Source organism: Pteropus vampyrus, unplaced genomic scaffold (genome assembly GCF_000151845.1).
Source record: "Pteropus vampyrus isolate Shadow unplaced genomic scaffold, Pvam_2.0 Scaffold85, whole genome shotgun sequence".
Lineage (NCBI taxonomy): Eukaryota > Metazoa > Chordata > Mammalia > Chiroptera > Pteropodidae > Pteropus > Pteropus vampyrus.
The window spans coordinates 4,239,190-4,265,843 of NW_011888866.1; the positions used below are offsets into that span (position 1 = coordinate 4,239,190).

The 26,654-nt window shown below is 35.8% G+C and overlaps 1 protein-coding gene across 3 annotated transcripts in view; it reads left to right on the forward strand.

Annotated features, from left to right (window-relative positions):
• The window catches only part of RORA (RAR related orphan receptor A), a 683,527-nt gene extending 664,997 nt beyond the window's left edge, over window positions 1-18,530 (forward strand). For all 3 annotated transcript variants that reach the window (XM_023532539.1, XM_023532540.1, XM_023532541.1), the window contains 8 exons: window positions 1,657-1,798; window positions 4,392-4,787; window positions 10,218-10,339; window positions 11,880-12,012; window positions 12,666-12,773; window positions 14,056-14,166; window positions 15,166-15,278; window positions 16,934-18,530. In XM_023532539.1, the coding sequence (XP_023388307.1) occupies window positions 1,657-1,798; window positions 4,392-4,787; window positions 10,218-10,339; window positions 11,880-12,012; window positions 12,666-12,773; window positions 14,056-14,166; window positions 15,166-15,278; window positions 16,934-17,098 (1,290 nt within the window). In that variant the 3' untranslated portion in view covers window positions 17,099-18,530. The remainder of the gene's footprint in view (window positions 1-1,656; window positions 1,799-4,391; window positions 4,788-10,217; window positions 10,340-11,879; window positions 12,013-12,665; window positions 12,774-14,055; window positions 14,167-15,165; window positions 15,279-16,933) is intronic.
• The last annotated feature ends 8,124 nt before the right edge of the window (window positions 18,531-26,654 follow it).

Sequence of the window (26,654 nt, forward strand, 5' to 3'; positions counted from 1 at the left end):
TTATATTTCTTAAATTTCATTTTCAGTGGTTGCTAAATATATAGATTACCCCCCCCCAAAAAAATTGGATTATTGTATTTAGTTCTTTAGCTGTTCTTTTTATTCAGCAGTCTATTTTTATCACCTTTTTATATCAATAATTATATTTCTTAAATTTCATTTTCAGTGGTTGCTGAATGTGTGAGTATCCAATGCGACCGTTCCAGTTCACTAATGTTGGGCGTTTAGTGTTTTTCTGAAACTTTCTTTATAATACAGACAGTGCTGTGATGGATATCCTTGTAGGTGAATCTTCGTACCACTCTTAATATTTGTTTAGAATATATTCCCTAAAGAATAATTACTAGTTCAATGGATAGACATGTTTTTAAGGATTTTGATACAACTGCCAAGTTGGCGTCCAGAAAAATCTTTTGGTAAGAGAATACCCTTATCAGTTTGCCCACCACTCTGGCAGTTCTTCAGGATTTTACCTCTCCCTTCTCCACTAGCGTCCCTTTTGTTGGAATCATCTATCGTTGCCATTAAAGATTTGAAGATGATAATACTCCTCTGTACCCTTCATGGCTCTGCTTCATAGAAATAACTCTGGTTACTTTCTTTTTCGTCAGAGTACATCCCTAGCTTACAATAAAAAGATAACCCCAAACCCTTCATATGTTTGAATATTAAGAAATGTGCTTCTAAATGACACATGGGATTAAACAAGAAATATATATATGGAAAATTAGAACGTTTTCAATTGAATGATAATGAAAATACTACATAGCAAATTTGTGGGTTGCTACTAATACATAACTAAAAGGAAAACTTGCAGCTTTAAGAAAAGAATAAACACCAAAAATTGATGAACTAGTAAGAATCTAGCTCAAGAACTTAGCACACATGAATGAATGAATGAAATCCTTGAAGTCAGCGCTCCTTATGCATCTTTGTACACTCTCTCATCTCCAAAACAGTGCTTAACAAATAAGTGGAACTTGATGAACATCAGATTGGATTTGTTCAATTTTAAAGGCCGTGAAACTGAATACATGGTATTTTCAAATTGTCAGAGTTAGTAAATATTCCCAATCTGGTTAATCTGCCAAAATAATCCATCCAAGTGTCATTTAACTTCTTAGAGAAGTAGATTCTCACTTGGGGAATGCAAGACACCTAAAGGGTAGTGAATTTAAGGAGGCCGGTAGAGAATAACCATAGTTTACCAGGATTGCAGCCACCCTGGGTTACGGTAAGGTTGCATTTTTTTTATCTCTGAACATCACAGAGAAGTGTTTTGCATTTATTCTACTAAAAATATTTTGGGGATAAAGGTTAAAGGTAAATGCCTTTGTACTTTTCCATCAACACATTGCTTTTGATCATCAGAAGCCAAGAACAGGGTCTGCTCCTATGCCCGTTTACATAGACGACGAGCTCTTGGAATTAAAGAAAGTTTTGCATGTGTAAGGGACCGAGGATTAGGCTCTGGGGATCAATTTCACTCAAGGAAAAAGAAGTGACTTTAATATCATTAATGGTCTCCTGGATGATTCTGCTACAAGTTTAATTCTCATTAAATATTAATGCCGCTCAGTGCTTAGTATACTGCCTTTAGTATCATACAGCTCAAACTGACACTAACCTGTTTTATATTTTATAACTGAATCACAGGGCTTTTTCAGGAGAAGTCAGCAAAGCAACGCCACCTACTCCTGTCCTCGTCAGAAGAACTGTTTGATTGATCGAACCAGTAGAAACCGCTGCCAACACTGTCGATTACAGAAATGCCTTGCCGTAGGGATGTCTCGAGATGGTGAGCACTCACAGCTTGAGCTGTATAGTATATTGGGGTTGTAAAATGCCTTCTGAAACCTGGATCCAGAGCTGCCAAAATATGCCCCGCTCCCCTGGCAGTTTTGTGGGTTTCACAGCAATTATTTCCTTTTCCATAACCCATCGGAGTCAGCTGACTGGCAATGGTGGGTGCGGAGGAGACACGTCTGTGTGGTCTGAACACCTTCAGATTTTTAACGTTTAAGACATTACAGGTGACTGAATTGATCCAAGGCAAATATCATTGAGGACCCTGAAATATACCCCCTATAGGCCTTTTCCCCAGAAAGAAACATAAGTGGGGGCAAATTGTTACATGATTTACACAAGTAAGCTTATTGGCAGTTGGGTTGAATTAGCTTTTATGCTAACTGGATATCTTGAATCACATGCCAAAATCAAATATTTGTACATGCAGAATGTGTGAAAATAGTGCAAAATGTGGCTAAATGACAAATGTTCTTTTCATGAAAAGAAGCTATTTTAAGAAATAGAGACCATCTACCATTCAATTGCAGAACATTTCAAGATCTTCCCAGAAAACTGTCTTAAGTACACTGAATAATCAACACCAGATTTCAAGACAGTTATTCTCATACAAGGAAACTGGGCACAAAGTACAGCGGGTACATTTTAAGGACTTTTCCGAATATACTGGTTGGCTGGCTCTCTTAACAGATCCCTTTGAAGGAAACAGCTCTTCCAGTAGAGTTTCAGCCTGTGGAAAAATACTTCAGATGCTGGGCCAGTGTTCTGAAAGCCTGCCTTCCCCGATCAGATGTTCCTGGGGCTTGCGGACCCACCCAAGCACCAGTGTGATGACCTTCAGTAGCGGGGCACAGGGTGGGCTCTTGGAATACGTAAAATCAGAAACAATATTTGTACCATCAAAATATGCAATCAAAGAACTTACACCTTAGTCTCAGAAATTCCTGTGGTAAGCAACTCTACACATTTCATCTTCCAGTGGTACTAAACTGACAAAGTTAGGTTCATCTCTTACGAACTTGTAGGTTAAAATCACAAGTTGTGTGTGTATTTTCTCAAGAGCTGATCCTTTTATTTTGCTTACAGGATGGTATGGTTGCTGTTGTTAATATTCAGGCAAAAGTTAAAACACAATTCAGAGTCACAATTGAACAAGTTTGACCTATAGGTATTAATTCCCTTGGGTGTTCTAGAGCATGGATTCTTTACAAAAACTTAAGTGCCTTCAGTATACCTTTTGGAGATTTTGCATATAAGTAACAGCACATGTTGTTGTGGGCTTAGAATGAATTTGGGGGCTTATACAATTATAAGCCTGAAATTCAGAACCCACATCAGCCTGATTGCTGTCTAACCAGTCCCACCCAGGTTTGTTACCTGAGTCCTAGAACCTGGAAATTGACCAGTATACAGCTTGCTTGCTTCCTCTCTGAATAAGAACAGCATGTCCTCCTTGGCAGAAAAGGAATTCCCCAGGTGGTAGCCTCTGTTTTTAACTTCATGTCCATCTATCCTGCCTCCTTCCCATAGACTCATGGAATTATGATGGTGGTCAAATGGGTGAATTCATTCACCCCGTAAGGTATAAATTTAACCACAATCAATTAGGACATCTTAGTCCCTCCAGCAGAGGCTTTATCTACAAATTCAGAGTCAAACTGAGAAGTAAATGAGTTAGTGAGAGAGTTCAGACCAGGAAATCATAGGGTTTTGTTTTTTTCTCAATTATCTGGGTGCTTCAGGAGAAATCATTTGGAATTCTGAACCAACTGGAAGGTTACTACACTCATTGTTCCACCTTAAATATGAGGATATATTGCAAAGAGAAGCATTACAAACACAAATTTGCCCAACGGGGATCATACACAGCATTTACCCTTTCCAAAATTCTGGTACTCTTTTTTGCTTGGGGCTAAATGAAAACAGTACAAAGTGTCATTTAAAGATAGGTCCAAGAGTTTTACAGGGGCCATCATCACCCAGGAGTAGGGAAAGAGGCTTCTTAGGTAGGTAGACTTAGAGATGTAATTCAGAGAATTGCATAAGGCCTCACGCAGTCTGTTTAGATCTCTCAATGAAGACCCAGATTCAGCTCTTTGATCAGGAAGAAATTTATTCAAACATACAGAATAGTGGAATGAATGAAAGTAGAAGTTTGACTGCTCGTGCCTCAATATACCTCTGTGAATCTGTGCATCTTTGTGCATTGGTCTGAACACTGGGAAGAAAAAGAGATGGTCCAAGCCAGCTGCATTGGTGGAGAGTGAACAAGCTCATTCAGTCACATACCAGCAGCCCCCACTGAGCACAGGGATATATGACAGCAGGAAAACATAGATGGTCATTACCCCAGGTCTCTTCTAGCTGTCCTGGGTCTGTTTTTGAAACTTAGTTCCTCAGGGATATATCTTTGCTGTTGGGGGTGTGGGGTGGGACTGTTTTCACCTCTGGATCACATCCTTTTTGTGGTTACGTGGTTTTGATTGAGATTGTCAGAGACTTCAAAGGAACTCCATAAAACATGCCAGAGAGGATAATGAAGAAAAGCACATCATACATGATGTGGTTTGGCTTTTTTCTTCCAGCTGTAAAATTTGGCCGAATGTCGAAAAAGCAGAGAGACAGCTTGTATGCAGAAGTGCAGAAACACCGGATGCAGCAACAGCAGCGAGACCACCAACAGCAGCCTGGAGAGGCCGAGCCGCTGACTCCAACCTACAACATCTCAGCCAATGGGCTCACAGAACTTCACGACGACCTCAGCAACTACATCGACGGGCACACCCCTGAGGGGAGCAAGGCAGACTCAGCTGTCAGCAGCTTCTACCTGGACATACAGCCTTCCCCAGACCAGTCAGGTCTTGATATCAATGGAATCAAACCAGAACCAATATGTGACTACACACCAGCATCAGGCTTCTTTCCCTACTGTTCTTTCACCAATGGAGAGACTTCCCCAACTGTGTCCATGGCAGAATTAGGTAAAGGCTTTCTTTCATGTTTCTATTGCAGTATGCTGCCTATCCCCTTTGAAGTAAATGGGATATGTTTAACTTTCCTCTAATGAGTTATGTTATTAAAATAATGCAGCTAGAAGGGCAATTCACCTTTACCATTGGAACCACTTCATAATTCCACCCTGCCCTGCTTCTTCCCTTTTGACTGAACCCCGTTTCCATCATATGCATTGACCTCTCGACATCAGAGATAGATCAGCGTGAACTTAGAGCAGTCTTAAAATTTCACAGAAACTGTTAAGCTCAGGGAGTGGCCCTATTAACTTCATTAGTGATTTACTTTAGTTATATTCCAGGTATCGCTTTATACCTAAGGTCATAAAAATAGCAGTCCACAAACTGAACCTGGTCCATAGACATGTTTTTTTTTTTGACCAGTGCAAAGGTTTAAAATTTTGAATCAGTTGGCAAAATTTTAAACCTGGAAAATTTCACCAAAAAAAAAAAAAAAAGAAATTAAGATTTTCTGCTGCTTGTGAGAGGAAAAAAAAGATCTAGATACAGGGGACCAGCGTTTGTGAATGGCAAAACCAACCGGCACCAGTTAGACACTACCGCTATTAGATGGGCCAGCTCCACTTTTCCTATTTACATCACTGCCCCGCCCCTGTAAGACATCTAAGTTTTACAACTCTGATATATACTATAAATGTTAAAGGGAAATCAGCTTCTTTATTTGCCAGAATGTTTTGGTGATGGATATTGGTGACAAAACTGATGTATTTCATGGGAGACTCACCATATAAAAAAAACACACAACTGTCATTTCTTTATTCCTGTGACATTGTTGCTTCTTGGGAGATCTGACCTAGAAATGTTGATAACAGACAATGGAAAACTTTCCATTTCAAGGAATTGTTAACATCTTCTGTTATATTTAATCGATTTTTGAGTATGGCACTATTATTAGAGAAACTTTGATAAGAACCTTTGCACTTTTAGAATTTGATCTGTTCCTCCCCATGATTCCTCGCACAAGGTTATAATCCTTTGGGATATTTCAATTAGTTGCTGTGGAGATGACTAAGTTAATACGAGGAGAGAACGAAGACCTCAGATGGAAAAGAACCAGCAGGTTCTGACTTGAGCACAGAAATCCTCAGTTCACAGAAAAAAAAAAAAACGGTTGTGTTCTTTAGATGGTTTCTCCACCTCTGTATCCCATAAAACATTTTTAAGTGAAATTTATATTTCCAGTAAAATCTTTCTCCAAATAGAACAAATTGAATGTTCTTTACGGTTTTTACACAAGCACCTCTTTATGGGTCTAAATTTAAATCCTCAAGAGCGAGAACATTTTAAGCCTGGTCTTTAACCACTGAACAGCATTAAAGGTGTATCGCAGCTCTTTTGATTAACAGAGAAACCTCTGAACTAGAAGCCAAGCTGAGCAGAGGTAGGCTTGATTTTATTTTTCTTGAACTAGAACAAAAACCTTCCATTTTTGTCATGAGATCTTGGTTGGCTGAGCCTTAAGCACAACTGTAATGAAAGTAAAATTTTCAGAAATGAATAAGGATTTGATTGAAAGCTGACATGATATCATGGAAAATGACCTGGCTCACTTTAGGTCTGCTTCCACCTTATATCATAAATAGTAGTGAATCTATCCTGTTTGCTTGTCAAATGTTCAACCCTGAGGTAAATCCACAGAGCTTAGCCAAAGTGTTGCCCTTGGATAAGGCACTTTGGCTAAATATGTACTAAAACTCGAGTGGGGCCATAAATGGCTAAGCCGATTCCCCCAGCTCCCCTTTTCCCCAAAAAACAAGGGCCCCCTCCACATTTGTCACCTCCCAGTGTAGTCTAGGAGCCCCATGCCTCATATTTTCTTTACGTTCTCCTAAGTTAGGGAATTTTCACATATATTGTGGCATTTACCAGGATGAATATCACTAGGATTAGTCCCAAACCTAAAACTAAAGAATTTATCTGAAAAGGATATAACTTGGCTTAATTTTCTATCCCATTTACATGTACGAAATAGTTTGAAAAGCTAAGAATAGCAAAAATGTGGCCAAAGGCTTTGCTGCTCCTTCTTCAAAGCTATATTTCTTTTGGAGCTTAAGACTTGCCATCTCTTTAACTAAGATTATTGACTTCATTTAGGCTAAATTTTGTCATCAGATTTTAAACAAATGAAAACAATTATTCAATTAGAAAATGAACTGTAAATTAACATATCCTAAGCCTCATTCTGTCTTTTAATAATAGTATCTATAATCCGTCACTTTTAGCAGGAATATGCCTGCATTCATGGCTAAGAAATTTTGACCTTAATGTACAATTAGTACCAGAATTATACATTCCTGATAAACAATCTAGGTTCATTTTTTTAAAAAACTAACTATACTTGTTAATATAATTAATAACTAAAGCCTTATATAAGAGAAACAATGACATATTGAGCAAAGCATGAGACAAGAAGTTAGCTTATATGGGTTGTGGTCCTAGTTTTACGGTAGGTTGTACAACTCAGAATAAGTCATGTAACCTCTGCAAGCTACAGTGTCCTTACCTATTGAACATAAAAATTAAGAGCTAGACTCTGGAGCCAAATTCTGTGTGTTTAAATTATTAGCCACTTGCCCAGCTATGACACCTTGGAAAAGTCACAGCGTCATCTGTAAAATGGAGATAATTTTATGTGGTAACTAGTACCTTCCTTCTAAGGTTGTTACAAAGATTAAGCAAGAAGATACATATTCAGAATATAATATTATATTATATGGGTCTGGCACATAGTAAATGCTATATTAGTGTTAATTACTATCATCACTATTAATGTTGTTATTATCTATAAACTGAAGAGAGTTTGGACCAGATGATGTCTAAAGTTCTTCTCAACTATGAAAATCTGTGACTAACTCAGAAGTCAGGATTTTCCCTCCGAAGTGTCTAGACCTTGGCTGTACTGATGAAGCAGTCATGGTTGAGGAAGTGAACTGATTTGCCCATCACAAACGGGTTATCTACTGAACTCAGACCAGAAACCAGGTCTCCTAACTCCTAGTTCTAAGGTATTTCACTCTTCCAGACTGTTTCTCTGAGAGACCAGACTAACTTCTTAACTTTAACTCGGTCTGACCATATTCTCCTTTGTCAAAATGAAGATTTGCAAACAGCAAAGTTTCTAAAACCTTAACATTTGCCAAATCAACTGTGAATTGGGAGTCAAAGGCAGGTGGTGAGCAGCTGGTGAGAATGCAGCCACTGCCCTCTACTGGTTTGTCACGTACATTGTATCATTCATTGCCACTTATAAAAGCTGGACCCAAACAGGTAGGGGTGAGTGGGAACAATTTTTAAGATAAAGTGAAATAACAAGATGCTGACCATATTAACTGGAAAAGAATAATAATCTGGAAAAGAATTCTAGGAGCCTCTTACCATCCTTCACCTCATAGGATCCCCCTAGTTCTCTGTGAATACTTTATCATTTTTTTCATGTCTTTGAAACTATGGTTTACATTCTCGAATCTGTCTTATATGGTTACAGTTCTTTCTGCAGAAGATAGTTCACTACCTCTTTACACACTTATTTTCTTGTTTCCGAATTTCCATCGTTTTTGTCTTTATTCTCCTCTTCACAAGCATCATATTCTAAGACACATAATTTACTAGCTTTTACTTCTTTCTCTCATCTTCTCTCTCTTTCCTTTAAATTATATTCTTTTGTTTATGTTTTATTTTTATTATGTTTACTTATATTGTTTTGTGTCTGTGTTGCCAGTAGGGCCATTAAAATTTATTGTGTTTCTATGTCTCTAAAGAGATTCTAGTTTCAAGCTTCATTTAGGTGAACCTGCTCCGTTTTCGCACAAACAACTGGTTCTCTTTGGCAAAAGCAGCAACAAATTTCCAAATAAATAAATATCCTTACTAGTGTTGCTAAGTTTGCATCCAGCACTGTTCTTTTAAATGGCTTTCCTGTTAAATATTTAAGATGCTGGGAGGGGGATCACTTTTTAGTATGGTTTCATATTCACTTATCTTCTTTTAAATATTTTTTATTGTTCTTGCCTTACGTAACAGTGACTACAGCTGCTTCAAGCTCTTATTCCTTCGCTTCTATATTCCAGCAGCCTTCTGAATGGCCCTCTCCATCCTCTCCATCCTCCAATCCACCAGTCACAAAACTGCTTGTTCTGTTTCCCCAGGAACAATGTTCAGTATGTCAGCTCCCCCTTGAGAATCTTGCTGACTCCTTTTGTTACATCACGTCCAAACTCTCAATCCTGACGTTCAGGATCCTTCAGAACTTGGACTCTTACCTATTCAAACTTCTATTTTGACTCTATCACATCCACCTGTCTCCTATAAATGCCATGTTCGTTCCTTCATCTTCCATCCTTCGAATGTGGAAATGGTCTACCTCCTCACGCTACTTGCCTCCACCTGCCAAATCATACCGATCCTTCAGAGTCCAACTCAGGTGTCCCTCTTCTGCCAAGAAGCACCCACTAATTCCCCTAAGCCAACATTCATCTCTCCCTGCCTTGACAGCACCTATTATCAGTTTTTCTCTTCTGATATAATTCAACATTATACTTTATTGTCTAATGTCTTGAATTGTCCTTTCAGCATGTCCATACATGTTCACCAAATTATAAGTCCCTAGAGAAACTTCTTTGGCATCTCTTTCTTTTAATATCTTCAAACTTCCTACGCTCTAAGAACTAATGTTTAGGTAGTGCACACTCTGTAACCCTCCCAGTTCTAAGTCATCAACTCATTTAATTTTCACGGAAGCCTTATGGAATAGATACTTTTGTCCTCATTTTACAAATGAGGAAACCAAAACACAGAGAGGTTAAGTAACTTACCCAAGATTACACAGCTAGAAAGTAGCAGAGCTGAGATTCAAACCTAGGCAGCCTAGCTCCAGAATCCATTCCTTAACTACTACACTATATATAGTGACATAGTAGGCCCTCAGTAATGCTTGTCCCGCTATAGAAATACATAGTTGTCATTATAAAAAAAAAAAAATCTAATTTTTCAAGAGTAGCCCTTCCCTGGTCAATGGCAGAGGTGTCTTTTTAAAAAATGCCAAGAAGAGGTTGTATCAATAATTTCCCATGCCTATCTAGATCAATATTTGTTCATTCCCAGACATTGGTGGAAAGGCACAGAAGAATGTCCAGATCAGGAGGGTCTTCAAAGTCACCAAGACATATTGCTAACTGCTGGCTTTGATGGTCTTTCATCCTCAGGTTCCAAATTACAGAATAGTTCCAAATTGTTTATTGAAATGCATAAAGATAATTAAAACTGGTTCAGTGTGTTGCCTTCTACTTATTACTTTTTAAATCAAATATTAAGTAAGGAGAAAACTGATTGTCCAAAGAAGAATTTGACTTTTCATGTTATGATCTTCTATTTTTTCCTTAGAACATCTTGCACAGAATATATCTAAATCACATCTGGAAACTTGCCAATACTTGAGAGAAGAGCTCCAGCAGATAACGTGGCAGACCTTTCTACAGGAGGAGATTGAGAACTATCAAAGCAAGGTATACTCTGGAGAATTATGTAGGGTCGAGGCAACATTGGGAAGGGTGCTCATGCAAGGGATTTGATCAAGACTACAAACATTCCAAAGAATGAATGTGTTTCATCGGATATCAAATTTCTGTTTAAAAATCTTTTTTATAGAACTGATCATGTATTCGAGGCTTTGTTCTCTTACTGAGATGCCAGCATGGGAAATTTCAGCAATAACAAACAAATTCTATTGTGCCTCTAACTACACACACACATCTCCTATTATTTGTCAGCAGGGGGCTAAATTAAGCAGTTTCCAAAAGCCTAAATGAATTGGGATTTGTCCCAATATCATAATGGAAGATTTCAAGGTCGAGAAGTTCATGTAAAATAATCTCAGCCTCATGTTTCCAGAGGTTAAGAAGAAGGAGTTTAGAGAGTTTGTATACAAAAAGGTTTGGAAGCTATGATCATAACCCCAATCTGAACTTAGCAATATGAGGCTGACAGGTGCTGCTACTTGCCTTTTCCATAAAACACTCTAATCAATAAGCTACCAAAATGGAAGAGCAGGGCTAGAGAAGGGGAACTTTTAATTCTCCATTCTGCCTTTGGTTGAAGAAAATGCTACGGTTTTTCCCGGTAATCATAGAAATTCAGGCTTAAGAAGGACCATAGAGATTATCTAGGCTAATCTTCTCCTTCATTTTACGTAGAAGGAAACTAACATCCATTGGCATATGGCTGAAGAGTGCAAACCTCAGGACTAGACTGTGACTCCTAGCTCCTAACTCCCTGTTTCTTATACCCCATCATATTGGTGGAAACAGTCCTAAACTAAGATTGGGGCAACACAACAGATCCAGGTCATCCTGTGACTAAATTGGAGAATGGGTATATAATAGAAATTAAAAACAGGACAGGCTAGGGAAGAGCAACACATCACTTCGTTTGCCTTTGAGACAGCAGTTAACACGAGCAGCCAAAGTGACAAAGGAAGCAGGAAAGCAGTAAGAAGCAGCAAAGAGTATGGAGTGGTATCAGAGATGCTGAGATTTAAATCCCAGCTCCAATACCTAGTTGCTGTGAGCATTCATATCCATTTATGGAAAATGGAAAAATGTTCCTGTGAAAATGAAATAAAACAAGGATGTCCTAAAGCACCTAGCTCATAAATGTAATTGACGCCCCCTTTTTTCCCTTTTGCCACTAAAGTGGTATTGAATTCCCCAAGGCAAAATAATTACTTAAAAGAAGATCCCACTTTTGCTACGATTCGTGGCCCAGGGTTAATGCAGTGGCATGCGTTTTCATCTTCTGCTACCCGTATGCTCACAACATCTTCCTCCTGTCCCCTTGACACCAAAGAGGTAAGAAAGGAATTAGAGGAGATGAGAAACTACTCGGAAGCAATCGTAATAACCCAAATAACTGCCAACTGTTTATTTTTTAATCCTTTAGCCTTTTTGAATCCATTCCCAAAGAAGGATTTTACAAAATAGGAAGTTAAACCAATTGTGCTGAGGATGTGGGTAACTGAGGATGTTAATGTGTCTCCCTCTTTAACAGCAACGGGAGGTGATGTGGCAATTGTGTGCCATCAAAATCACAGAAGCTATACAGTATGTGGTGGAATTTGCCAAACGCATTGATGGATTTATGGAACTGTGTCAAAACGATCAAATTGTGCTTCTCAAAGCAGGTATGTGCTTTGCAAGTGAATTTTGAGATCTCTTCCTAACCTGCTTTCACCTGCTTATTAAAGAAATGCTTGGTAAGGAAGGTGTCGGGAACAGTTTTTATCCAATGATAATAGCTCAGGTTTCTCTTAGCGGAAACTGAGTTCTTTTTAAAGGTTTTGAGCTATCTGCAGAAAACATTCCCTCCATTTTGCTTCTCCTCTGGGTGAAAAGATTAATTTGAAGGACACCTGCATTTCTCCAATTTTACCATCACCTGTTTATTTATTTATTTTTTTATACTCTAGATCCCGAGGTTAGTTGTTAGGAAGAAGGCTGCGGAGCTCAGACATCCCTGGTTTTTTAGTTTGTTTTAATAAATATGAATAAATGTTTTCCTAGCAACTCTGAGACTTTATATTGCAAAACAGAAGAGTGCCAAAGAAGTAATTTGTAAATCAATCCTCTTTTCTGTAAAGCAGGCCTTAGCTTCAGCACAAGTGTTTAATTACATTAGTGAACTTTGCCCTTTTAGAGAGCTAACGTGATGAGAGTCCACTAGCTAAACTGCATGCAACGCCCAGTGCACTGACTCAGAAATGGTCTCTACATTAGTATCTCCAAAACAAACTCACCAGGATGGTATAATCTAAATCATTCTTCTGCCTTTGCTTAGGTTCTCTAGAGGTGGTGTTTATCAGAATGTGCCGTGCCTTCGACTCTCAGAACAACACCGTGTACTTTGATGGGAAATATGCTAGCCCCGATGTCTTCAAATCCTTAGGTGAGGCAATCTCTGGATGTTTTGTCTTTAAATCAGGTCTATAGGAAAAGATGGGAGCTGGTGAAAGCTCTTATTGAACAAAATGGAAACTGGTTATTTGGAAACAAAAATTTAAGGATTTTATACCTATTTTACTTTATAGTTAGAATTTATAGAAAATTCATTTTATCTAGTTGGTAATGGAAGAAATTTATATTATATCTCTTCAAAGTTCCCTTCCAGATTTTAAGAACCACATGGGCAGGGGATATATTATTCAGATAAACTAGAACATGTGATTTGATACATAAAATTAAGCAAAAAGCTAAAAGTCTGCCTTTCCATATTCCTCAAATAATAACCATCAATGAGAATTAAAGGTAGCTAGCAGAGAAATAAAGTATTGCTAAGTAAAACTATAATATATAGTTTATAAATAATTATTTTGGATTTCTATAATATAAATAATGTGGATATAATCATTAAAAAGAATGGGACAGTATCTAAGATGTGTTATGTGATTTTAAAAACAGTTAAATGACAGAAGGTATGTATATTGAAGTATAATATAGCCCATTGCCATTTAACTATATATACATAATATGCAAACCTGAAAGAATAGACACCAAACTTAACCAATCTTTGGCGATGGATTATTATTTTTATGGGACTTTCACTTTCTATGTTTTCAGTTCTGTTATATATATAACAGTTATATATATAACTTATAAAGATTTTACCACTATAGTGTATTATTTGTTAGTATTTAAGGGTATTTTAGATCAAATAAACTCAAAAACAAAAATGAATGAATTTAACATTTCAGTTAGATTGGTTAAGAGTGTGAGCTCTGAAGTCAGGCAGCCTGACTTTGAATCTCAGAATGTTTTTTCCTCCCTGTGTAACCTTAGGTACATTATTTTCCTCTCCAAGTTTGTTTTTTCACCTCTAAAATGGGGATAATAAAAATAAGACCTCCCTCAGAGGGCTGCTGTGAAATAGTGGGAAACTCAGAGATCTCTTAGAGCAAGCAGTACCTAACATACCAATCACACAGCAAAAGTTCACTCGTTATTCTGAATGATGTTGATGTGATGATGGTTATGCCACATAGTGATGGTGGTGGTGATGGAGATGTTGGTTAGACAGATTTTTCTTTTGATATTTCAAACTATTTAACAGTAGAAATGTTATCACAATCCCCTCTGATTTTCAACTGCTAGATTCCTCTTTACCTTCTTCTACATTTTTCTCCTAGGATAATAACCCTAATCCTAAATTGTCTTTATTCTAATTTTGGCAGGTTGTGAAGACTTTATTAGCTTTGTATTTGAATTTGGAAAGAGTTTATGTTCTATGCACCTAACTGAAGATGAAATTGCGTTATTTTCTGCATTTGTACTGATGTCAGCAGGTAAAATAACCAAATACAAATAAAATGGTTTAAAAACTGTTCAGGTAAAGAATTTTTACAAGGTACATAACTTTTAGAATATTGAGTGGGCTACCAAGAGAGGCCACTACACTTGTTAAATCTTCTTTAATTTTTTCAAATAACAACTCCACGCACGTGTGTGTGTGTGTGTGTGTGTGTGTATATATATATATAATGTGTGTATATATATATATATATTATGTGTGTATATATATATATTAAGAAGACCTCATGCTTGTTCTGATAAAAAATCTTAAGAAATGAGAATTGCGTGAAATGCAGTCCACAAGAGAAACGCTGGTAACAAGAGAAAAGCTGTCATAGAGTTAGATTGCTCTTTCTTAACGTCAGTGTCCAATATAACATGCTTTTCAAGACATCCTATGTTTTCCTGAAATTTTTTGTATATATCCACAAGTTTATCTGAATTTAATCCATATTTTCAACCAGTACGGCCTCTTGAGGATCATGTTTTGCAAACTTACTATCTTCTGCTTGGAATGCTTATACATAAAGACTTTATCCTAAATTAACAACTCTAAAGTCATCTGGAATTCTACTGACAGTTTTAGTTGCCTTGAATTACAAGGTTATTTTTATATTTTCCAGAAAAGCAGGCAGGATTGATATAAGTAGATCATTCAGAAATGGAATTCTTAGAAAGGCTTGAAGGACCATGGTAATTTCATTGCACTTGTATGAGTGTGGCCTTAGTTTAAATGGCTATCCTTTTGAAAGGGGAGGACCCTCCCTTCCTTTAAGTATCAGTAGAAACGAAAGGGTTTAATACCCTTTACACCCATCATAGATCAGTTTTTCCTTCCTTTAGCAGCAGATTTTGAAGGGAGAATGAAACTGGCCTGTTAATCTCTAACTCTGCATTGTGGTACAGTACTCTGGGTGTAAGAATAAGGAGGAATTAGGGTGTTCTGACACCATGTTGGAGGAATACTGAGGAATGTCATCTTTCATGTTTAGATCGCTCGTGGCTGCAGGAAAAGGTAAAAATTGAAAAACTGCAACAGAAAATTCAGCTAGCTCTTCAGCACGTCCTACAGAAGAATCATCGAGAAGATGGTATACTAACAAAGGTGAGAGCCAAAGGTTTCCATTGGCATAACCTGAATTAACCTTTGCCACATTATCATGCTGCCAGCCACCCTTGTAATTCATCCAACCAGCCTCCAAAAGCATCACTAAGCAACAGGCTACTGAAAAGAAAGAAATATCTCCATTTCAAAAAGTTCTGTTAAATTCTAGTTAAATTCTGTTTATTATCATTGGTTATAAAGTGTCCTACAATAATAGGGCAATAGTAGAATTTTTTTAAACATTTTTAAAAAATCTTTAATACCTTCTGGAAATCCTTTTATTCTCTCAGAGTTAAGCATAAAGCCTAATGAGTGTTCTGCATTAATATAAATTAGAGAATCTTTGAATTTTGAAGGAGGAGCTAAGAAGTACTAAAATAATTAACCAGGATAACCATATGTTCTAATATTAGTCTATTTCCACTAAGTTCATTAGTCATCAACAGTAAATAACTTATATTTTCTTCATCAATTTCCCATTACTACCCTGTATTCAGAGAATAAGTTTTCATGTTTTGCTAATTATTATTTTTTACAATAAAAACAATTAGGATGTCAGTTTAAAGTATGCTAATATCCTTCAGTGCTAGTGCTAGTAGTATGTTTTTGTTCTTAGAAAAATCAGCCCTATTCTTTCTTAGATTTATTTTATGTATTTTATTGTTCAAGGGGATGATTTGAAAAGGGTTTTGTTTTTTTTTTTTCTATTTGTTTTCTTTTCTTCTGATAGGCAGGTTAGCTCGGAAGAGGGAAATTGGGGGTAATTGCTGTTTTGTTTTTGATTTTGTACGTGCTAAGTGAGAGATTGGGGCAGGAATGGGAAGTAGAAGGGAGACGAACTCTCAGGAGCTTTCCTCGCTTCCCTATCTTCTTGCTCAAATGCAAAGGTACCATTAGGTTTTTTTTTTTTACTATGGAGACTACCTAACACATGGACAAGAGCTATGATCTGGCAAAAACATTTCTTAGAAATATTCTGGGTTAAAATAATAAGTATTTTGTGCTTGTATAGTGCCTTAGAGCTTAAAAAGCACTTTTGCAGATCATGTTATGATTTTCACCTGGTAAATGTCAATGCTGGGACTTCATCCAGGACTTCTGACTTTGTTTTTTCACTCAGGGTCTTTTGCCCAGACCCAGAATTATTTTGTTTTACGCACAGCTCTTTCTCTAGAAGAAACTTGTTGTCATTGGAGTTAACTAGTACTCATTCTGCTTAAAATGCTCAAGAGATGTGTCATGTCTAGTTGCGGTGACCTAACCTACCCGTGACTACCCCCTTGTCCTCGTCGCTATCTCCATATCTCTTATTTTTTCAGTGATAGATGGCAGGGTTTGAGATGATAAAGCGAAAAGCATGTTGGAATAAGAGAAGGAGGTAAGAGACTTAGATTCTCAGCTCAACTCTGCCACTTTCATTTATGAACATCTTTTCAGGTTATTAAATTATTTGTCTTCAAAATTATAATTAACGTATACCTGGTATTCTATAATGTACCACCATTTATTTTTACCAATCCTCTATTACTGGACATTTAAGTTGCTTCGAGTGTGTTTCACCATTATAAGCAACGTTGTAAAGATCATCTAGATTCCCTAATATTGATTCTCATGTCTATTCTCTCCTGACAACATCTCTTTTCTTTTCTTTACAGTTAATATGCAAGGTGTCTACATTAAGAGCCTTATGTGGACGACATACAGAAAAGCTAATGGCATTTAAAGCAATATACCCAGACATTGTGCGACTTCATTTTCCTCCATTATACAAGGAGTTGTTCACTTCAGAATTTGAGCCAGCAATGCAAATTGATGGGTAAATGTATCAACTAAGCACTTCTAGAATGTCTGAAGTACAAACATGAAAAACAAAAAAAATTAATCGAGACACTTTATATGGCCCTGCACAGACCTGGAGCGCCAACACACTGCACATCTTTTGGTGATCGGGGTCAGGCAAAGGAGGGGAAACAATGAAAACAAATAAAAGTTGAACTTGTTTTTCTCATGCATATGATTTCCATTATGCCTACAGATATGGACCCTTTTTCTGTCTCGACTTCTCGATGATTGACCTCTGTTTACAACAGAAGGAGGGTACTAAAGTTGGAGGATTTCCTTTTCTTGTAGCTCACTGCCCACAGACTTTCTACAGAGTCACCAATCTGTCAGGAACAACAGAGAGTCCAGCAATAATCGGTATCTGGTGTGCATAGCAGAGGTTGCAGCATTACTTTGCACAACTTGCTCTTTGTTTCATGAAGGAAGTTTTTATTTTTTTCACCGATTATTGCCAGTCAGCAGGACGGCATGAAAAGGGTCCATAGCACTAGCAACAATAGCATTATAATATATTACAGGGTAAATGGGCATGAAGACTATATATAGCTAAAAGAGATATTGTTTATATATTGTTTTAATTAATATAAAATGTAGTTACTGGTGTAGCTTTTCCTGTTGAATTGATAAGGCACTTTCATTTTGCACCTTTTTCTTTAAATTAAATGCTAGCGTGTTCACTGTCGTGTCGCATGTGCACCAGAAACACAAGTTTAACTGAGAAGGCTTGGAAGGTACGTCGGGAGGTGTTTATGCTGCTGTTTACAAAATTACTTTTAAAAGACTGGCTGGTCATATCTAGAAATCACGATGTTGGATTTTTATTTTTTTTACATGTGAATTTGGAATTAGAAATGGAACTCTCCCTAAATTATACTTTGTGTTTTGGTAAGTTTAAGGATAGATGTGTTTATGCTTCATACAAAGTTGAATGATCGATTGGTGCTGTGGATTTATACCATCATGCACATTATTTTTAAAAAGCTTTTTAAAATGCCATCTCATGGAGGCAGGGGAGGAGACGTTCATTTATACAATTCAGTAGTTATATAGACTCAGTCTCAACTTGGAATTCTTATGCTTTGAGAACAAATCAGTAACCACAATATTTATTCTAATCTAGCTTTTATTATAAGAAGGACCCAAAGATTATATCTGGAGCAAAGGCAAACTCCCCATGTAAGGACGTGAAGCATTCACTTTATGAATGTTTATATTCTTGGTATAATCTAGGAACCCTAAGAGTTTATCTCAGAGTGAACTATTTCTAGACTAGCTGCCTCTAGATGCTATAATTCTAGAACATTGCTCTCCATATTTCATAGACAGTGAATAGGGGGGGTGAGAGAGGCATGCCATGTTGAACCAGTTTCTGTTATTTAAATATTAAATATTTTAAGCCTTTAAAGTGAAGTCAAGGCTACCTGCAAACATTTACTTTTGTATTTATCGTCACTAGAAAACTGTGGACTGTAATTTATTTTATTAAATATTTAGAAGATTGTTTGGCTTTGGTGTTCAGGTGAGAAATATTGAGTTGTTTTTTCGTTAATTTTGTAAGTTTTTAAAAATAATTCCCAATGAGGGAAGGGAGAAGAAACAATCTAATATACAAGTGTGCATATTTTAGAAATAAGTGACCTTTGGGAATGTAGGCATGTAGATGATAATTTTAGTCCCACTCGGGGTAGGAGTCAAACTTCTGGTCTTACATCAAAGACCATGTTTATACAGAAAAGGGGACATCTTCCTGTGATGTAAAGGGGGGAGTTCCCAAGCAGCCCTTTACAGCAAAGAAAGTGTCTCCTTTACCACCAGGGTCCCTCCTGAATCTTCGGCAGGAATGGTGGCTCCTGATGTCATGCTGGGTCACAGCCGAGGCTTCACAGAGCCCTTCACTGTTTTTTACTCCACTGACTTTGACTTGTTTCCCGAGGGACTTGGAAGAAGATGAGGAATTATTCACACAGAAGTGTGTATGAAGCCTAAATAACATCTAAAAATTTTTTTTCCAAAAATGTAGTAAGGGTTTAACCGTAAGTAGAAGACAGTAGTAATATTTACTTAAATTTCTGACAAGCATGTAAAACTTTATGAGTGTTTATATAGAGAGGTTAACTATAAGCATATAGTATTTATATTTGGGCAAGAAGGGTTAAATCAAAATTTTAATTTAAATAAGCATAGTTCCTTTAAAGATCAATAGTATTTATACTCTGCAAAGAGTACCAAGCTTAGTTCAGTTATTTATTTGTCCATGTTTTTCCTATTGTTTCTCCTTTGGGGGAAAATGGTATGTTTTTATTTTGGTTTGGTTTGGTTTTTGTTTTTGTTTTTGTTTTTGTTTTTGTTTTTGTCATTCTGATTCACTAAATTTGGGGATGGTTTTATTAAAGTATATTAACTTCTTTTTAACCAAAGCTTTCTGAATATGACCAGCCTCAGGTGCTAGCGCATTAAAGAGCAACTAAACCTAATTCCAGTGTCCATTTGTGAAATGATAAGAGCTAATTGAACTTCTCTAAGGGTGAGAGAGAACAAAATGTTGAACTTAAAAGAAATTCCTTTTCCCAGAAAGGATTTTGCATGTATTTAATGCAAAAAATGATGCTCTAATCTCAGTGATAGTCACACCATGGTGACATTGCTTTTAGAGTAAACCAAGATACATTGACATGATGCTGCTACTAGATCTTTCTGAAAGAATAGCAGGGTGTGGACTTTAAGAGCAAAGTACATTGATAGTGTAGGAACATAGTAGAAGCATACTCAGTGACATGAGGGAACAACTATTATTTGGATTGAAGCTGGGATCTGAAGTTAAACAATAAATTTAGTTGAAAAAAATATGAGGTATAGAAAAGGATATGAAAATTTTTGCCTTTTTATTTTTTTCTTCCTTATAGAACACCTGTGTGATGACACAAAATACTCGGTGATTCAGAACAATTACTCTTAATAGGTCTTATAATTAAAGTCAAATTTAAATGTCCAGTAATCTTTTAAAGATTGGAATCACATCATTGTTATCCGGGCTGCTATAAGACCTTTTATACAATTTTTTACTTAGGGTAAATGAGGCTTTTCTACAAAGCCTGAATACCTTCAGTTACAAGGGCGTCCAAATGGTTGCATTATATTGAAGAAACTGGCCTTGGTCACAATGAAAACAAAAGTGCAGATGAAAGTGCTTTTTTGGACAGTTTGCAAATTGTGTTAAAGCTGTGGATTTTTTTTTAAGTGTTCAGCATCCTAGTTTACGTTAAAACTATGGATTTTATAAAGAGTCTTCAGAATCCTAATTCACCCTTCCTGACTTAAGGAAAACATGACTTAAGACACTGTTTCTAAGTTTGGTTGTTCTTTATAGTGTGGATACCCAGATGTCTGTGAGCATATAGGGGTGGGCTGAGGGTCAGGTGAGGCAGGAGCGCGCGCGTGTGTGTGTATGTGAGAGAGATTTTCGTGTGTATGATGTGCGTGTGTCGGACCGCTTCTAGGCTACTAAGTGTCAATGAAAAGAAAATGTATTCAAAATACTTAAATCAAAACTAGAAGATGGGGAAAAAAAAAAGATTTATTCTATACAAAGCCTTGTCTGGACCACTTTAGAGAGACTTCTATTTTTTTAACCCTTCTATAAATATTTGATGGCACTTGAAATATTCCTGCAATAAAATGTGATTTGTGTAAAGAAACAAAAGATTTTGTAATGTGAAACAAAGAAAGAAAGTAATGTAATTTTCTAAAAAAAAATACAAACAAACAAACTTTGTATTATTTTCTTGATGGAATTTGTCTATTTGTCTTTGGAAAATTTTTATTTCATTGAATGTGCCATAGTAGAAATATGTGTTTTTAGTTTTAGACTAAAGAATAGCTGTTTGTGTTCCGACATTCCAAAATGCAAAACAACCTAGTAGAATCTTTAATGAAAAGGTTTAAGTAGGATGTAAGCTTCTCTCATTGTTGCTTTTTTGCACATGTTCTTCATTCCTCTCTAGTGCAATATGTACATAGAGCACTTGCGGGTGTACCTTGATCCCTCAGGGAAAAATACATATTTGTACAGTTGTTGTTGTTTTTTTTCCTTTTATTTTTGGCTAAGGAATGTCGATTGAATCACTTGTTATTGTTGAGGGGCAGCCAGATAATAATCCTAAAGCCACTGTTGCAAACATTGATTGTTTAAATCATGTGTCCTTCCAGTGCTATTATTTTAAGATAATAATAATAATAAAGTTATTTTCTGACAGTTCTTTGTGCTGATTGGTAAAAAAAAGAAAAGGGTAAATAAGCACCTTATGATTGACTTACTGTGAATGACAATCCATCTTGATATCAACAATAGAAGCCCTATCATTTTGGAGTTGGGGTTAAGAGTCAGAAACAATGTGCTCAGGGATCTTCTAAAACTCTTAAAACAGGGTGGCCAGTACTACTGGGACAAATTGTGTTTTTTATTATTAATTATAAGGATAATACTATCCCTCCAAGGCACAAGTGAACTGTGTAGAACTGCATATGTTTGTAAACTCTTCACTTTCATCTCATTTTGCTGTGTTCGAAACTTGTGTGTTCTTCAGTCTCGTGTGCTTAAAACATTGAATAACTTCCAGAGCTGTGGAAAGTTATGCCAGTATGTTCAAAAGATAAGTTAATAGGTAATATACTAACAGAGAGCATCATTCAAAGTACAATCCTGCATACTCCATTTACCATTTCTCTAATAATTAAAAAATATTCTCAATAAATATTTATAGTGTTATATATTAAAAACTACTTCAAACTCTATATAACATGGATAAAAAAATTAAAAACCAGTAATAAGACGAGAGCCCTGCCTATCAGTGCTTTGAGAGAGGTGAAAGATAAAACATGTTTTTTGATGCCAGCAAATAACTGTTATTTTCACTGTGTTCTCCTATGGAAGCAAACCAAAAAATTCCTTTATGTAACACAATTCTTATACTTCCACATTTGTAGTTTTTAATCTGTTAAATTAAAACAAGAGCTAATGTTTAAAGACAGATAAAACCCACATGATAACAGCAAATGAGCCAGCTCTTAGGGTTACATTTTATATTTTTTTTTGAAATATACTTTTGTTATCATACTTCCATGTGTTACTTCCCATACAGTCAGTGAACCTCAGTGTAATTCTTGGCTTTGATTCTTCCATTCCACACTTGGAATACACATTCAGAAGAAGCTTTACACATTTTCTTACTACCATAAAAGAGCAAAATTTGGGAAAACTTTCCATATTTAAATAAAAGGAAACATTTACCTTATTGTTGATGATAAAGACTATGGAAAATGGCAGAAACATTTCTATATATCTATATACACATATACATATACACATACAACCACAGGTATGGATACATATACATACAAATTATTAACATTTTTACATATAACATTTGATTGCCACTTCTTACTTATAAAGATATGACACAACAGAACCCCATGAAAACAACTTTATACTATAGATCAGGTTATGTGCCCGGAAATGCAACAGTAAATCTTGATCTATTGCTAATAGTCTATGATACAGGTCTTCATTCTATTCCAAACACTAGTATTATTAAAGAAGTTCCACTGGATTTCATTAAAGAGACCATCCTATGATTGTTTATTATTAAGAGATGGGAAGGCTGATGAGCAATGTCTGTACAAAGCAATTGGTTTCACTTTTGAGTCCGTCTGCTTGTTTGTTAGTGTAAGTGAGATCAGTTTTGTCAGCCTCTCAGAACAATTTTAAACATAATCCAGAAGTCTGGCTTCATACCAAGGAAATGTAGATGGCAGAGGTAGGGGGATATCCATGTTTAACCAGACTCTCAGAACTCAGAGCAATAAATACATTCGGTCATTTGTTTATTTATAAATGAATGACATAATAGTCAATCCGAATAGAAACATTTTTTTCAGTAATGAAACATAACATGGAGGCTTGTTTTAAGAAAGTGAATATGATTATTTTAAATAGATGCCTAGAGAATTCGTGTTTGCTGTTTACATTTAGTGTGTTTACTACATTAGCAGTATCACATTTCTTTTTCTATTTTCCTTCTAAGAACAAATGAAAGATAGCTTGCTCTTAGCTTTAACATGCTACACATGCCATTGTTGTTCACTAAGAGCAACTAAATTCTCTCCAGTGTTCACGTGATTCTTTTCTCACTCATTACTTCAATGTGGATGAATACTATTTCTAGGAACTTGGTTATCATTGAACAGATTGTATATGTAAATGCAGATAATTCTTGAGCAATATATAGTGAATATGATTTCACACACACACACACACACACACACACACACACACACACACACACATATACACACACACAAATCCATATGTACTGTACACACCTTCCTGAATCCAAAATTCTCTTCTTATCCACAATGGTTTGAAATTTCTTATAAAAAAACAGTGGTAAATTTTTAAACATTAGGACATTAGCTGGCTGCTTCTTTAAATGTACCTGTATTGTCTGCCTGCTCCTTTTGTGGAGATGTGTTTTTGTATTGGATGTTTGGGCCAATGGGAGGCTTCAAGCTACAACATATTTTCCCAGTTTAAATATATTTAACATATGACAAACCCCAGACAAGGCTTTTAATATGTATAAAGAACTGCAGTGTTAGGTGGTTTATTTGCAAACCTTTTTCGATGTTGTCCATTTTTATGGCACCTTTAACAATATTCTTGTTTCCAAAGTACAAAAAAAAAAAAAAATAGGTTAAATAATCTAGCCATAACTGAATGTCAAGCAATAAAACAAATGACTTTTGTGCATAGACTTTAAAAAAAATACAAATTTTAGACATCTGCATGTAAATGCAATCTCTTGTTTACTGCTTTCTTCAACTTGAGCAATTGATTCCTTATTTACTGTTAACTTAAGAACTTGTAATGGCCTGTAAACATTTTCTCTCTTACTCTTCTTTGAAATTTACCTTCGTCCCTGCTTTTGAGTCATACTATTTAATGTTGTTCTGCACATCTCTATACAGTTAACTTTTTGGCTTTCATTCTGTATAGATAAGAAAATGTTATATTATAAACAGCCTACTCAGTGCAAATATTTATCTGTTTATCAAATCCACAATATGCTGTATAATACTGGTTTTACTATATAATCTATTTTAGACATAGCTGTTTAGAACTAGAGTGTGCTATTTTTGTGTTTTTCTGATGTGTGGTGCTAGATAAGTTACTTTTGTGAACAACAACAACAACAAAAAAAACCTTTTATTCCTAGACAATACCACCTTTGGGTCTTGTTAATTTCACTGAGTATAACTATATATTTGTATATATATACATATATATATATATCTACCTGTGCCCAACTGGCAGCTGTATCAGAGTGCTGGATTTGGGACATGCTTTTCTCTTTAAATACATAATATCATTATATAAATTATTCTAGAGTATATTTAATTAGGATAAAATTACTTCCTTAGTATGGATATTTGACATCAATAGGGTGAATTTGTTTATAAATATGGGTATATGAAAACATATTAGCATTTACTTTGTTTGCTACTTGGCTTTATACATATCTCCTGAGCTGAAAAATAATTTGCCAGGCCTTCAAGATCCTAAAGAAACACTCTAATTTAATGGAGTAATACTTTTTTTCTTACTATGGAATTATATTATTGGTACTTGACAGGGTTGTGTACTTAGCTCCTATTATAGATAATAGGCATTTATATAAAATATCCTTGGTGGCTTGATGGCAGAATAAAATTTCCCCTCCTCCCTGAACCAGAGAAGCATGGAGATGTCCACTGTCATTGCAGAACATGGGCCATAAAGCAAATTCAACAAGGGATGTTCTGTTTTAATATGACCTCAACCAGTTCCATGAACTGAGCAAAGGACCTTCATTTTAAAAGTCATTTAATAATGAACTTAGTTAAAACTCTTTCACTTGTTCTCCCAAGACCTATTGGCATTGTTAAAAATCAAAGTATATCAAATATCTAACTAAGGATGTAGTTAACCTTATTAAATATTGATTAGAATTGTTCTGTAATATTACTGAATTTGTAAGATCTTTAGCAAAGATTTTTGAGCAATTTATAAATATAGAGCAAATGTTTCTGTTTACTGCACTTTTTGTAATTGAAGGTGATAAATTCTCAAGCCATGGTTATTGGCTTCCATGCACTGCATATTTACCCACAATTCTAGACATTTTCCATTTTTATGGAAGAGTTGCTGTTACCTTAATTATAAATGCAATCATGTGGTTAATGAGAGCTAATGCTAATAGTTAACCTATTAGTTAACCTAAACTGCATTGGCTACAGTTTAGGGAGAAATCTCTTTTAATACAAATCATGTCATTCCTTATTGCTTCGCTTAGAAAAAGATGGAAATTTTTTTAAAGCACCATTTAGTATCCTAAGCTTCCTGAAGATAGAGATTGTATTTCTTTGTGTCTGCACAGTGGCCAGCACATGTCAGCATTTGATAATTGTTAAATGACAACAAGTGTACCCCAATTTAAACTCTTTTCCTGGGTTGTTACGGTAAATTGATAAAGTACGTCAAGCCTTATGGTTAACACTTCTACAATCAAGTACTAAATCCACATTTTAAAAGACCACATGAAATGCTGATTCTAATTGTGTGTAGGTCTTGAGGATTAAGCACACAAATTTCACAAAACTCTGTGAGTAACAAGCTCAGCCTTCTGTAAATACAATGCAAGTTTGGAAACAGTAATACTGTACCTATAAATATGTCTGTTTTTGTGTACAGTATGTAAAAACTCCTTTTCTGCCACACTAAAAATGCAAGCCATTTATGGGTATCCTAAAAATAGTATTGTACTAAAACTTTGCTAATGATCTTTATTAGAGGATCATCCAACTTTTCACATACATTGGGTTTCTTTTCAATTCACTCTTACAGTAGTCTGCTTATTTCCAGCTGTTTGTTATTTTATTGAGTCCTGAATTTAAAAAAAAAAAATATTTTGATTCATTTTGTAAATACAAGCTGTAAAAAAAAGAGAGATTTAATGTTGTCTTTTAAATACTCCGATTTTCATTCTAATATGAATGTTGTTATATTGTACTTAGAAACTGTACCTTTAATATTACATTACCTTTATTAAAAGTGCATTGAACACATCAATTTTAGATGTGCTTTATGTACTGTTATCCTATAATAAAACTTCAGCTTCTAATGGAACACTTGCCTTGTTATTCTTCTTCGTTCTTGGTTATTTTGTTGCATTGTGCATAGTTTTCTAACTTACATCTTATCTCCAGAGAACAGTCTAGTAGAACCTTACTACTCAAAGTGTAGTACACAGACCAGTAGGTCTGGCATCGCCTGTGACCTTGACCTTATTAGAAATGCAGAATCCCAGGTACCACTTCAAAACTACTAAATCAGAGTCTGCATTTTTATAACATCCTCAGCTGATTGGTTTGCATATTAAAGTGTGAGAAGCACTGGTCTGTAGTACTCTTTGAAAAAATTTATTTCCATTTTGCAAGGGA